General features: G+C 37.3%; 1 protein-coding gene across 1 annotated transcript; it reads left to right on the top strand.

The window, feature by feature from the left end:
• The first annotated feature begins 14,342 nt into the window (after positions 1-14,342).
• On the top strand, positions 14,343-15,227 carry LOC127082207 (uncharacterized). The gene has a single exon (XM_051022445.1). The coding sequence runs from the start codon at positions 14,343-14,345 to the stop codon at positions 15,225-15,227; it is 885 nt and encodes a 294-aa protein (XP_050878402.1).
• The last annotated feature ends 964 nt before the right edge of the window (positions 15,228-16,191 follow it).

A 16,191-nucleotide genomic window follows, 5' to 3' on the forward strand; every position in this document is an offset into this window, starting at 1 on the left:
CTATATATAGCTGGAATAGTTTGTTATCACAGAGAGGACAACTCACTATCAAACTTACAACTGTGCCCTAACAAACTAATACACACTGTAAAACTTACAGCTGTGCACTAACAAACTTACAGCTCACTATAAAACAAACTGTAGAGTATTCTATTCTAATAGAGTGGACCCATAAGATAGGGAACCCACTGAGGTTATTATCTCACCCCATGTTGTTGATTATTTTTCAGGTGGTTCTGAGCAGGATAAGGGTAAGGGCAAGATAGAGTGATGTCTTGCTTACCTGAGGACTGGTGGCTTTTCTTCCGCTGTGTAGATATTTTTAAGATCATTGTCTAATGATCTAGATCAATAGTTTTATTTTTGGGCACTCTTATGTACATTTATGCCATATTGTGTTATTTTTGGCATGTATTTGTATATGTACATGGTGCAGCTAGGCACTTATGTATTTCAGTACCAGTTTTACACTATGTATAATATGTATTCTAGACATATATTATATGTGGGTGTTACAGTTGGTATCAGAGCAGGTCGTATCCTCGACCTAGCCATAAAATATTATAAGTATTCCTTTCTGCCTCACATGTGGGTTGTCATCATTGTCCTTGGTGTTATATTCATAGTATTAAGCCTGATCAACTTAATCCTATTTGTATGACATTCAGGATCATGGCTGACAGACGCAGAGGTCGTGGTAGACCCAGAATTCGAACTCTGTTTATGCAACAAATGCAACAACAACAGAATCAATTCATGCAATAGATAATGCAACAGATGAATGGTGGTTTGCATCCTCAAGGAGTTCCATAGGTAGTTGCAGGTGGTAGTTTCTGAGATTTCTTCCGCATGAATCCTCCGGAATTCCATGGTGGGCTGAATCCTGTGAAGGCTCAGGAGTGGATAACCGACATGGAAAGGATTTTACGGATAGTGCATTGTAGTGAAGAAAATAAAGTTGTGTTTGCTTCTCACATGATGAAGGGTTCAGCTGTGAGATGGTGGGAGAGTGCTTCGACTCTTATGACCAATCAAGGAATACCTAGAGATTGGGAGCATTTTAAGACTATTTTCTTGGATAAGTATTTTCCTAGTTCTTTGAGGACCCAGAAAGAGTTTGAATTTCAACAGCTCAGGCAGGGAACTATGTCAGTAGCTGCGTATGCTGAGAAGTTCGAAGATATGGCTGCTGTCATACCCCGAAATTCACCTTACTCCGATACAACTTTCTTCTGATCCATGGCCCTACTGCACATGCATGCTTTCATTATCTCCTCATCATAATTATATTAACTTTCATAACCAAATACATATTGCATGGGATCGAGACATGATTTAAAAAAAAAAAAGAGGAAAAGGGGGGAAACCGGATTTTGCCTTGCACACTCCAAAAAAAAGAGCCTTTTTTGCACAAAGGGTATTTGGTTCCCCCCATTTTCCCACTAACTTTCCCTATAAATAGATGCACCATTCCCCTTCATTTTTCATGCTTTCTAGCCCCCAAAAATGATGAAAAAATATCATTCAACTCCTCTTCTCCAAACCTAAATCAAAGCCCAAAAAAAACCTTTCCCTCCCAAAAGTCACCACCACCAACTTTTTTTTCATTTCACATTTTTTCCTCAAAATTTCTCACTCTCTAACACTCATAACCCAACCCATTTATTAAGCTTTCACCATAAATATTTTCATCCCAAACCCCTCACTTCACATTCAAGCTCAACACCATTTCTACCTAGCTTTTTTCACATTTTTGTGGGTAATGATTTTAACTTAAACTCTTTAACTTTTTGTTTCCTTTTTTTGATTAAAAATGGTTGCTTGTTCTTGGTTGGTCTTTTGAGATGGTTTAGATTCAAGCTTGCAAAAAAAATGATTGACTTTGGTTTACTCACCTTTTTTAAAGATTTTTTTTACTCTTACTATCTTTTTCACCTTTTTGTGGTTGCTTTGTGTGTATTATTTTTTTTTCTTTTATTATGAACTCATTGTTGTATTTGTTTGGTTGATGAGGTCTATTAGATCATGACCATGGTTGTTTAGAGTTGATTAAATCTTCAATGTTTAAAACCTATCTATGGTTGATCAATAGATCATTCATGATACTTTGAGGCATTGATAGATTGCCTCTATTTTAACCACATTTGGGTCATTTGATGCATAGATGAAACCAAGTCTTTACATTAACTTGTTAATCCATTTGCTTATTGTTACTAGCTACTAATTACTAACTCCTAATATTTATATTATTGCAATTTATTTTATTGTTCATTTTATTTCATTTACTTTATGTTTATGTTCACTAACTACTAACTTCTAACATCTATATTATTGCACTTTATTTTTTTATTTTTTTTTCTTTTGATCACTTTACTTCAAGTATTTTATGTTTATGTTTATTATTATCTAACTATGTCATTTACATTAGGCTAACTTATTTACTACCTCATTATCTTATTAAATAAAAGAGGAATAAAAATAAAAGAAAGAGAACAAATCACTTTTTTTATTTATTTTTTAATACTAATAGATGAACTTAAGGTTGCATAACTTTCTTTGTTACAAATCTATTGTTAGTTGATTTTTTAATCATCTTCAATACTTTGCATTAATGATAAGCTATTCATTAATGTGTCATATTTTAAGTCTTTTTGGCCTAAGAAAATAGTCTTAAAAAATATTCATTTTTGTACATATTACTAACCACTAATTTTCTTCATTAATTATGTTTGTCATTAACCTTTGTTATTGTGATTTTGGTATTATTGACTTATATTTGTTTTATATCATTTATATTCACTAACCATTATTATTGTGATATTGTTTCTTTTTCTTGTAATTTACTTTTATGTCATTACATTAAAGTACCCATCATCATCATCATTGTACAAATTCATCATGCATGTTTATTTACTTGTTATTTATTTTATTATCATCAAACATTAAAAACAACAAAAACATGATAAAATGATAAGACAAAAATATTCATTCCACTCTTAATCAACTTGGACCTAGAGGATTTCATTTTAGGACCCTTGCTTGGAGGCCTTTCCCTTATCTTTGTGATACTTTGTAAATGTTGGATTTTATTTGTAACTTACATTCATGTTGTAAGAATGGCATCATGGCACCACCTTAGGGGGACATGTTTGTAAGACCATTATCCTTTGTTTAGCTTAGGTCACTTTTGCACACAAAAGGCTTTCTCTTGGGCTACTTTACAATGAGACTTTTTAATTTCTTGTTGGTTACTTTGCATTCATGTTGCATAAGTCAAATTTCATAATCAAAATAAAATAAACCCTTGATTCAACGTCAAGTGGCATTTTCTTAGCCAAATTCAAAAATACTTAATAATTACGATTATTATTGTGCGCCATGAGCCTTAAGTGGTGGAGAATGAGTGAGAATGGAGCATTCCTACCCTTACTCTGATTATTTTGTACGTAAGACGCTTGACTTGTTGTCTAGAATAATCACCTTTGCCAATAGACTTTAGTACAATATAATCACAAACATTCTTTCATAAAACCCTTATTCAAGGTAAAAATAATACAACTCATCAAACTCTTTTTTGTGCCTTAGGGCATCATCCCGAAAACCCTTTTTTCAAAGGTAAAATCAACCAACACACAAATATTTTCTACTCCGAACTACGGAGCTCTGATTCCTCATCCCCGAATGAGTGATACGTAGGCACAAGGGCCACAATCCTTGGCGAGCACTATAATAACAAAAACACCCCCCTTCTTTTCACACATTCTTTTGAAAATAAAACAATAATAGATAAATCCCATGTATGTAAAACAACCCAAATGGTTCCCATGGAGTACCATGGGCGTAAGGGGTGCTAACACCTTCCCCTTACGCAACCGACTTCCGAACCCAAATCTCGGTTGCGAGACCGATTCCTTATTCTCTTTTAAGCGCTTCCCGTGCGCGTCTATTTTCTGAGGGTTTTATCGACTATTTCCCCTCTCCTCTCCGATAAAGGTGAACTAAATAAAATTCGGTGGCGACTCTTCTGACTTTGCCTCTCTTTGGCATTCTCTTTAGTCTCGGTTTCGTTATCGTGAAATCCCGGTAGCGACAGCTGGCGATTCTGCTGGGGACCAAAAAATCCCTAAGCAAGTCTAGCCTAGTTTGGGTTGTTTCCTCTTTTACGTACTTGGAGATTTATCTGTTTAACTATTTTGCTGTATATATTGCTTTCTTTGCTAACTCGTGCATATTTTCTTTGTTTACCTGTTGGTCCAAAACTCTGACTCTGTGACGAAGAATTTTTGGAAGCAATAATGATTGCAAAGAAAAAACCTTGTGTGAAGGACTCCCCACCCGAGTCTGAGAGTTTGCTTGAGATAGGAGAGGTTGAGTAGTATTGATCCGCGAGGTTCCTTCCTCGTTAGGATTGTACGAGAACCTCACCTGGTGGTAGATTCTCTTAAGGGGATTGATGACCGTCGTGCTTTCGGCGTAAGCATCTTTTCTTTTACTAGAGTCAATGACCCTAAGACCCCTTTTAGAACCTTTAAAACTATGGCTAGCCTAGACCGATGGTCGCGTAGTATAGGCCACCGAGGTGCCTTCCTCGTAAGGGTCGATACGAAGATCTCACTTAGAGTAGATGACTTTGATGGAGCAGTCGCCTGGCAAGTAAATTGACATAAGCGGCTGACAGTCAAAGAAGTCCATGACTCTAGGGGCAGTGTCTTAAACCCAATTTTCCAAAAGCCTTAGATCACACAAAGCGAGAACCTTGGTTTACTAAGCAGTCATTATTAACTCCATGCTTCGTCACGATGGTCCAAAACCACGAACCCATGCCTAAAAACCTGTGGAAATAATAAACTGTAATATCCCATATTCCCTTAAATGCTCAATTAGTTGTCAGTTGAGATCAATTGAGTACCTGTGTACTATATCTTTTGTTAGTTGTAACAATTGGAGCTCCTATGTGCTCTAAATATTGTCAATTGGGACCAATAGAGTAACTGGTGAACTCTAAAGAGATTAATTATTAATAAAAGAGATAGACCAATATTAATAAGTACAAGAGAGGATATTTTTGGTAACATTAATAATTGGTCAATTGGTACTGGAAGACAAAATATAAATGAGGATATTTTGTATTACTACTTGATATTATATATATATTATATATATATTGTGTGGTAGAGATTGAGAGAAGAAGAAAAGAAGATATATCAGAAAGAAGAAAGAAAGGGAAGAGGAGAAAAAGAGGAAGAGAAGGAAATAAGAAAGGAAAAAGAGGAAGAAGAGAAGAAGAGGAAGGAAGGAAGAAGATGGAAAATCATCTTCATCATCTCATCTTCATCATCACCAACTTCATCTTCTTCTACTAGGTGAGTTCTTAGATAGTTTTAGCCTTTGGGGGAAAATAATCTATATTTGTGGGGTTAGGGTTTGTGTGAATTTGTGATAAACTTGTTGTGTTCATACTCCCTATCCGTGCTATGTGTTGATATCATGTTGATTGTTGTGGAAAAATCATGTTATGTGAAAATTGTAGGCAAAAATGGTATATGGAAAGGAAAATAAAAGAGAGTTAATTAAGGAAAGAAGTTACTGAGAGAATTAATGGAAATTGGAATTTTTCCCATTTTTTAAGGTGTTAACCGGTTAACGGTATGAGGTAACCGGTTAACGCGTAGCAAAACTCACTTTCTGGGCAGTTTCGTGAGTGGTTAACCGGTTAACACTGAAACAGAATTAAATCTTCTGTTTGTGCAAAATTTGTCTGCTGTGGGGTTTGAACCCAGGACCTCCTTTGAAACTGTACATGCCTTACCACTAGGCTAGAGAGGTTGTTGTTGAATGCTTATGCAATGAATAAATATTAACCTAAATCTTGATTAGGATAGATTGATGAATTAATTGAGTATTATACCTCCGTTTTGGACACGGCCGGATGCGTTAGAAAGATAACGTAAAGGGCTATTATTATTGTTCCATGTTATAAAATATTATGTGATTTATAAATGCCATGAATTTTATCATGATGAAAATTGAATATTGTTGTTATGTGGAAGGTGAAATAACACGATTAAAAACCTTACAAAGATGAGTGAGGAAACCTAGAAGAATAATTTGATTAATAACTTAGAAAGATAATCTAGGTTATGGAACATGTGAGATACATGTATGAGAATACGGTATTCATTCGTACGACGCTTATGTGAGGTCGTGGACGAATTGTTGCCATGATTGAGAATGAGACGCATTGTATGGAACATGCCATGTTATTAATTGTGTATTATTATTATTTGTGTATTATGGTGAATGAAGTCACCTATGATTGATGAATTTGTTATGGTTCGTGGAACCAATGTTTTGTGGAACCGATCATGTATTCAGAATGTCTGTTTTTCTGTGATGGTACACATCTCTATTGGTATGCTTAAACGTGTAAGCATTGGGATGTGGGACCAATGATTCGAGCCTCAATTGGGTTTGAGCCCCAACCATGGCGGACATGGGGGAAAGGTGGACACCTAAGTGGGTTAGAGTCCCATACGGTGAAAGATACTCAAAGTGGGTTAGAGTCCCATACGAGTGATGGTTCTTAAAAGTGGGTTAGAGTCCCATAGGGGAACCTGATATCCACCGCGAAAGTCGAATCATACGGACATGCGTGAACCAAGCCTTGGCCTAGACGTAGGTCCGGTTGGGGATCGATGTTGCGTGAATCTGAATAATGATCGTGGTTGAGTTATGAGAACTCAGATGCATGTTGCCATACAATTGCGAGATAATTTCCCTATCGCTCAAGTCTTCTTTCCCTTGTTGACTTGAGTTGGATATGAGTTGAATATCGATTAGAATACCCTGTAGAGCCGAGTGGACCCATAGGATAGGAGAACTCACTCAGATTATTATCTCATCCCATCATTGTTGTTATTTTTCAGGTAATTCTTTACAGGTTGAATCTAAGAGAAGCTGTTATGGATGTTTCAAGGGTTGTTGTTCATTATGATCTTCCGCTGTGGAGTGGTGTGCAATGAAGATATTGCACCTAGTTCTTAGATTTTATTGTTTAGGCATTATTGTATAACATGTTCCATTGATGTTTTTAGTTTTGGACATGTATATATATTGATGCCATTAGGCACTTATGTTGTGACAGTACCAAAATTTAACACTTGTATGATATTATTCTAGATATATATTATACGGGTTGTTACAGTTGGTATCAGAGCAGGTCGATTCTCGACCTAGCCTTGAAACATCATAAGTAAATCTATTCCTGCCTTATATGTGTGTTTAGCCAACATGATTCTTAATATCACTGTATATAGTATTGGGCCTGATCAACCTAATATTATGTGCATGGTAGGTGGGATCATGGTTGAGCGACCACGAGGACTCCGAAGTGTGGGTTGAACTTGTGCTTGGAGAATAGGCTCAAGCCAAGAGTTAGAAAGTAAGGAGAACTAGATGGCCCAGTTGAAGTTTCAGAGGAGTTATGATTTGGGTATTATGGAATTGAAGAGTAGTGTATCATCCAAGCGATTATGCGGTGTTAACAGAGTTAAGAAGTTGAGGATCTCTATTGGATGAATTGTCAGAAGTTTGAGGAATGAGTGAATTTGCTAGTGGAATAAGATGCACTCACTAATATGGAATAGTATTGTGAGTAATTCCGTATGGTAAAGGAGAAGGGATGGTTATGTTACGCATATGTCATAAGGTCTGGAAGTGAGGTAGTGTATTAGTGTTTCAGTTTCTAAGGCCACTAAAATATTTTGGAAGAACAAGAGTACTTAATGGAATATATATATATATATTTGGAATGGTACCTTGCAAGTGGTTAAAGACTTGAGGGATAAGGACGTTCAGTTTTGTTGGGAGCCTAAGGTAGTGGTGAAGTCTAAGGAGAGACTCGAGGACATGGTTGCCTATTCCAAGTGAAACATGTATGGACCAAATGGAGGTTAGAAGATAAACCAAGTATGTTCAGTTTTAGAAGGGAGATCGGATTTGAGATAGCTCGTCAGCGGTTCAGTGTTAGTAAGAGACCATTATGGAATGATGAGTTACCTAAAGATCAATTATAAGAGTTTGTGTTGGAGGCAGATAGCGCACATTATATAGTAATGGAAGCTCCAGTGGGTTTTGGTTGTATGAGAACTGGTTGAGGATAAGAGCAATTAAGTTGGATTTAAGGACTTCTAGTAGAATGGTTTTTGTAATTGGAACGGAGAGAATTACCATAGGGAGACAAGTGAACACCAAGTGTGGAAGTAGTGTGGATGTTGCAATACAACTGTTGTAATGGGGTACATTTTTTATAAAGGCACAATGGGACCATTAAGATTCATTAAGACAAAGTTATGGGCGTGTAGTTGATGATTGTTCACATCGAGGATTTCTAGAGTATGTAGTGTGTAACACCCGAGGTCGGAGAGGCCGAAGAGTGGTTACATGTAACATCCGAGGGCGATGGAGTGGTTGTCGATGCATGATGCATGACAATGAGACACTCCTAGCAACTTCTAGGGGAAAAACCGAATTCACATCGGAATGAGAGGGATCCTGAGGCTGTGCAGGTATGAGACTACATGGTTGAAAGAAGGCTTATAAGGATTAATTGGTATTACCTATATCAACAAGATGCATCTTCTTTTCGGTATCCTAATCAATAAGAACTCCATAGTTAAGCGTGCTTGACTTGGAGTAGTATTGGGATGGGTGACCTTCTGGGAAGTTTCCTGAAAAGCGTGCGAGTGAGGACAAAACATGTTGAAAAAGGCCGTGTTGATTTGTGGGGTTAGTTGATAATCCTGAAAGCAGTCTGGGGTGTTACATAGTGGAATGGAGGAAGTTAAACCTTGGTGTTAAGAGAAGTATGTGATAGCAGTATTATGGTCACAAGTAAGTGTAATGGATTCCTTGTCTTGAGATGGATGTAAAGTAACATACATTTTTGAGCAGTGAGTCTTGTATTCTAAGAAGTTGAGTTGATGATAGACAATGAAAGATAAGCTAAGCTGGAGCATATGGACTAAGTGTAGGATGTTGAATATGTTATGTTGTAAGAGCTTATTGGGGGACAATGAGGATTGTCTGTAGCAAGTCATCTAGACAAGTAACCCCAGTATGATGAAGGGAGTAGTAGGTATTGGTTTCGAAGAAAATTCCAATCATAAGCGTGTGGCAATGATAAGGTTCACCTTAAGTGCATTTTATTTGGATTGAAAGAGTAATATTGGCTTATTGGAAGTCTGGTTGTTATTTATCTCCTTGAGAAGTATTTGGTTGGTTGGTTAGTCGCGGAGTATAAACATTCACACCGTGTTAGAGCTAAGGATGTCCTAAATGTCATAAGTGTACCGTTGTGGATGTACAAATTGAGGATGGAGTTGCAAGTCACCACAAGTCAGATTGGTAGTTTTGAGATTGGGATTTCTGAAGGTGTAGTGCGTAGTTTGTCATCTGAGGAGATACCATGGAAGTCAGACATGTGGGAAAACCAACTTAGTAGACCATACTCAGTTTAAGTAAGTCTGGGAAGTACCACTATTATGATTATGAATAACTATACGGAACGGACTTGGAAGAGACCTACTAAGTGGTGATCTGGAAGAGATTATCTAGGTATGTGGTATAAATTGATAGGGTGTGAAGCGGTTGGTCATGGTATGAAATTGATTGATTCATTTGGATTCATAGCCTTAAATGTAGACTCCCTGAGAGTGGTGATGGATGTGTACGATGATACTTTACCCTATTGGAAGGATTCATGAGTTATACTTCCCAGGAGAAACGAGAATCAGCTATTCCTACGGTTAAACATGTAACTCGGATGGTATGTTAGTAAGAGCATGAGCTAAGATTATGGAAGATGGGACAAAATGATTGAGATGAATGATTTTGGATACAAAGTGAAATGTTATCTCTAGATGTGTATGGAATATTTTGTGTGACTCTATGAGGTGTATGAACACTCATAGTTATGTTCTAGATTGCTTAAGTTCCTTAGAAGTGGTGTCTCGTTGATGAGTTAAAGTTCCTTGATGGTGTTATGTTGTTTTGGTCAAGATCATGTGCCGGGAGAAATATTGAATGAATCAAAACCCTATGAGAGGATTTGATATGGAATATAGTAACCAGAACCGGATGTTGTCAAACTAATTTGGTTTAGCTGCACAAAACACAGGATGAATTTGGATGTTCTATGTTTTATGGTTGTAGCAATGTAACTCCTGGATACCTGCCTTCTGAAGAGTGTTGGTCTTATTCTGAACTTTTGTGAGTCGTCAAGGACGTTATTATACTAATGGGAGTCGGTAAGGTTCTAGTACCATTTTGGACAGTAGGCACTCTGAGGGTAAGTGTGTTTCTTTGAAGATTGTTAGCTAAATAGTAGTGCCTAGGAATCCCAAGTGTTCCACTATTGGAATCAGAGTATCAAAATGGAAGGTGATGGATGAAAGAGACCAATCAAGTCTATGGGGATCAGGGAGATAGTTACTCGTAAGAATGGAGGTAAGGATGAGAGTAAGATAATCTCGTGCTAATGGTTCTATCTTATTGGAGTAGTACGAGAGAAGGGAAGCAGTAGGAGTAAGGGCTTGTAGCATACATTATCAGATCAAGTGAAGTTTATGAGATTATCAATAAATGGATTACAAAGTTGTTGCATTTGTTGAAGGAATAACAAGAAAAGGGCAGTCAATACTATTTGTGGTCAGGGAATCAATAAATTTTCTTATGAAGAATTAATGAGTATTGATTAACCGAGTCCAGATGAGATGTTGTAATTATGTTTTGTGTAACTTAGTGCAAGGAAGGAAAGTCGTGGTTTCCGGGAAGAAAGTGACCCACTGATGTTGTGCGGTATATAAGAGGAATTAAGTGGGAGCAAGTCTAAATGTTAATCCAATATTAGAATGAGATTGTGATGGAAATCAAGAAGTTCGAGAGTTCATGAAAGAAAGAAAATTGTCAGCAAGGACAAGTTAGAAGAATGAGTATGTCAGAGGTTTGGAATCGAAGAGAGGTCAAGTGTTGGTCTAAGACGTTGATACAAGGATTGTTTGTTTGTTGAGTGAAGGAAATTCGGGGGCGAATTTCAATTTAAGGGGGGGAGAATGTAATATCCCATATTCCCTTAAATGCTTAATTAGTTGTCAGTTGAGATCAATTGAGTACTTGTGTACTATATCTTTTGTTAGTTGTAACAATTGGAGCTCCTATGTGCTCTAAATATTGTCAATTGGGACCAATAGAGTAACTGGTGAACTCTAAAGAGATTAATTATTAATAAAAGAGATAGACCAATATTAATAAGTACAAGAGAGGATATTTTTGGTAACATTAATAATTGGTCAATTGGTACTGGAAGACAAAATATAAATGAGGATATTTTGTATTACTACTTGATATTATATATATATTATATATATATTGTGTGGTAGAGATTGAGAGAAGAAGAAAAGAAGATATATCAGAAAGAAGAAAGAAAGGGAAGAGGAGAAAAAGAGGAAGAGAAGGAAATAAGAAAGGAAAAAGAGGAAGAAGAGAAGAAGAGGAAGGAAGGAAGAAGATGGAAAATCATCTTCATCATCTCATCTTCATCATCACCAACTTCATCTTCTTCTACTAGGTGAGTTCTTAGATAGTTTTAGCCTTTGGGGGAAAATAATCTATATTTGTGGGGTTAGGGTTTGCGTGAATTTGTGATAAACTTGTTGTGTTCATACTCCCTATCCGTGCTATGTGTTGATATCATGTTGATTGTTGTGGAAAAATCATGTTATGTGAAAATTGTAGGCAAAAATGGTATATGGAAAGGAAAATAAAAGAGGAGTTAATTAAGGAAAGAAGTTACTGAGAGAATTAATGGAAATTGGAATTTTTCCCATTTTTTAAGGTGTTAACCGGTTAATGTAATATCCCATATTCCCTTAAATGCTCAATTAGTTGTCAGTTGAGATCAATTGAGTACCTGTGTACTATATCTTTTGTTAGTTGTAACAATTGGAGCTCCTATGTGCTCTAAATATTGTCAATTGGGACCAATAGAGTAACTGGTGAACTCTAAAGAGATTAATTATTAATAAAAGAGATAGACCAATATTAATAAGTACAAGAGAGGATATTTTTGGTAACATTAATAATTAGTCAATTAGTACTGGAAGACAAAATATAAATGAGGATATTTTGTATTACTACTTGATATTATATATATATTATATATATATTGTGTGGTAGAGATTGAGAGAAGAAGAAAAGAAGATATATCAGAAAGTAGAAAGAAAGGGAAGAGGAGAAAAAGAGGAAGAGAAGGAAATAAGAAAGGAAAAAGAGGAAGAAGAGAAGAAGAGGAAGGAAGGAAGAAGATGGAAAATCATCTTCATCATCTCATCTTCATCATCACCAACTTCATCTTCTTCTACTAGGTGAGTTCTTAGATAGTTTTAGCCTTTGGGGGAAAATAATCTATATTTGTGGGGTTAGGGTTTGTGTGAATTTGTGATAAACTTGTTGTGTTCATACTCCCTATCCGTGCTATGTGTTGATATCATGTTGATTGTTGTGGAAAAATCATGTTATGTGAAAATTGTAGGCAAAAATGGTATATGGAAAGGAAAATAAAAGAGGAGTTAATTAAGGAAAGAAGTTACTGAGAGAATACCGTTAACCGGTTAACGCGTAGCAAAACTCACTTTCTGGGCAGTTTCGTGAGTGGTTAACCGGTTAACGGTATAGGTTAACCGGTTAACACTGAAACAGAATTAAATCTTCTGTTTGTGCAAAATTTGTCTGCTGTGGGGTTTGAACCCAGGACCTCCTTTGAAACTGTACATGCCTTACCACTAGGCTAGAGAGGTTGTTGTTGAATGCTTATGCAATGAATAAATATTAACCTAAATCTTGATTAGGATAGATTGATGAATTAATTGAGTATTATACCTCCGTTTTGGACACGGCCGGATGCGTTAGAAAGATAACGTAAAGGGCTATTATTATTGTTCCATGTTATAAAATATTATGTGATTTATAAATGCCATGAATTTTATCATGATGAAAATTGAATATTGTTGTTATGTGGAAGGTGAAATAACACGATTAAAAACCTTACAAAGATGAGTGAGGAAACCTAGAAGAATAATTTGATTAATAACTTAGAAAGATAATCTAGGTTATGGAACATGTGAGATACATGTATGAGAATACGGTATTCATTCGTACGACGCTTATGTGAGGTCGTGGACGAATTGTTGCCATGATTGAGAATGAGACGCATTGTATGGAACATGCCATGTTATTAATTGTGTATTATTATTATTTGTGTATTATGGTGAATGAAGTCACCTATGATTGATGAATTTGTTATGGTTCGTGGAACCAATGTTTTGTGGAACCGATCATGTATTCAGAATGTCTGTTTTTCTGTGATGGTACACATCTCTATTGGTATGCTTAAACGTGTAAGCATTGGGATGTGGGACCAATGATTCGAGCCTCAATTGGGTTTGAGCCCCAACCATGGCGGACATGGGGGAAAGGTGGACACCTAAGTGGGTTAGAGTCCCATACGGTGAAAGATACTCAAAGTGGGTTAGAGTCCCATACGAGTGATGGTTCTTAAAAGTGGGTTAGAGTCCCATAGGGGAACCTGATATCCACCGCGAAAGTCGAATCATACGGACATGCGTGAACCAAGCCTTGGCCTAGACGTAGGTCCGGTTGGGGATCGATGTTGCGTGAATCTGAATAATGATCGTGGTTGAGTTATGAGAACTCAGATGCATGTTGCCATACAATTGCGAGATAATTTCCCTATCGCTCAAGTCTTCTTTCCCTTGTTGACTTGAGTTGGATATGAGTTGAATATCGATTAGAATACCCTGTAGAGCCGAGTGGACCCATAGGATAGGAGAACTCACTCAGATTATTATCTCATCCCATCATTGTTGTTATTTTTCAGGTAATTCTTTACAGGTTGAATCTAAGAGAAGCTGTTATGGATGTTTCAAGGGTTGCTGTTCATTATGATCTTCCGCTGTGGAGTGGTGTGCAATGAAGATATTGCACCTAGTTCTTAGATTTTATTGTTTAGGCATTATTGTATAACATGTTCCATTGATGTTTTTAGTTTTGGACATGTATATATATTGATGCCATTAGGCACTTATGTTGTGACAGTACCAAAATTTAACACTTGTATGATATTATTCTAGATATATATTATACGGGTTGTTACATAAACGAATCATTCATTCATACATTCATTCATCATCAAAATAATAAGCAAAGCTCTTAAAATCTTTCGTTTGTTCAAACGCAGAATTACAAGGCTATTTTCCGACACAATCATGGATACTTCAGCAAAGAAAAGCACTTCTTCTTTCCGCTTCAAGAGTCCCGACATCAGGTCATTAAAGATCCTCTATTCAAAGGTCGTAACTCTCAAAGACAACAAGTTTAGAGCCAATTTTGGGAACATCATAGATCTTCTAACCGAGAAGGTTGAATATTGTGATATCACTACAATGTCCCAATACTATGACGTTCCTTTAAGATGCTTCACTTTCCCCGACTTCCTAATCTCTCCAACCTTGGAAGACCTCGAGAGGCTCCTCAATCGACCAATCAAGGAATACAACCCTTTCCCGAAATTGGAAGAAGGATTCTGTTTGACCGAGCTCTCACTCATCTTGGGTATCAACACCAACAAGTTAGTGGATAATTGGGGCGTTAAAGGATCCCTCAAAGGTTTAACTCAAAAGTTCTTAGAAGCCCATGCTTGGGAAATGATTAAGGAAGGAAGACCCGACTTTTGTAGTGCAACCTTGGCACTTTTGATTCATGGAATTGTCCTCTTCCCAAATCTGGACAAGTTTGTGGATCAGTTAGCAGTTGAAGTCTTTTTAACAAAGAACCCGGTGCCTTTTCTACTTGCCAATTTCTACCATACCTTCCATACAAGGCATGGGAAGAGGGGAGGTACTTACCTTTATTGCGCTCCTATGCTACATCTTTGGATGAGGGCCCGCATGCCTCAAAGTGGACCTTTCACCGAAAACAAACTGACATGGCCGCAAAGGTTCGCATCTCTCTCTGCCAACTCAATTCTATGGTACAAGAGGGAATGGGATATAAAGGATGTCATCGCAAGATGTGGAGAGTTCTCTAACGTACCCTTGATAGGAACACAAGGTTGCATCAACTACAACCCTGCTATACTCAAGAGGCAATAGGGTACGCCATGACAAGTCCCCCCGAGGAAAGAGATTTCATTCCATTTGTCATCAATACCGTGGATCCGCTTGATTCGAACGTGAAAAGAGTGTGAAAAGCTTGGACAAGCATAGTCTGTATTAGCCATGAATGGGGCAAGAAAAATATCCTAGCCAAGGAAGCCTACTATGTGTGGGTAAAAGATAGGGCTAGGGTGGTTAAGATGCCGTTTCTGTTTGATCCTTCTTCATTCCCGTTGATGCCTGAGCCCGAGCCTATCCTACAAGAGGACATGGACAAACTTACCAGCCAAATCAAAGAGCTCGAGTTGGAAAACACTCAACTATGAGTCAAACTCAATCGCGCCAAGGAACGTAACCACGTCTTGGAGGATAAGGGTAAGCAAGTCTGTGAAAAATTTGAGGATAGCAAGAAAAGGCTCCGATTAGCCGAGGGACAAAGAGTTTGGGTTGGTGGAGCTTTACAAGGAGCTAATTCTGAGCTAGATTTCCGCAACGAGGAGTTGGATCGAGCATCCCGAATCATCAAGGACCTTGAAAATACTGTCAAGAGGTCTAATGCCATGAAGAAAGAAGCGAGGGAAGATTACGAGGCCCAGATTCTCGAACTAAGGACCACTCTAAAAGAGCATAAGGATTTGCTAGCCAAGGAGCAACTAGAGAAAGAAAAGATTCATCGAAGCTTCATGCGTGAGCAGTTCAACCTTGGACAAGCTTGCGAGCAAATCAAGAACTTGAAGAGGGGAATCTATGACCAAGCCTATGTAGAATTGCAAAACAACTGCAGACATTGGGAGGAGCGTTGCTATGAATTCGAAGTTGCCATTGTTCAAAGGGACGAAATCATCCATAATCTCCAAGTCCTTTACGAAGAATGGAGGGACAAGTACACTAACATGACGATATTAACCAATTATGCCCTTCAAGACTTTCCCGACAAGTTGAAGGAGGCAAATCTGATCAT

The sequence above is a fragment of the Lathyrus oleraceus genome, chromosome 5 (genome assembly GCF_024323335.1).
Source record: "Lathyrus oleraceus cultivar Zhongwan6 chromosome 5, CAAS_Psat_ZW6_1.0, whole genome shotgun sequence".
Classification (NCBI taxonomy): domain Eukaryota; kingdom Viridiplantae; phylum Streptophyta; class Magnoliopsida; order Fabales; family Fabaceae; genus Lathyrus; species Lathyrus oleraceus.

Excerpts from the sequence above, each read along its gene's own strand:
- LOC127082207 (XM_051022445.1), top strand. The coding sequence starts at position 14,343 with ATGGATACTTCAGCAAAGAAAAGCACTTCTTCTTTCCGCTTCAAGAGT.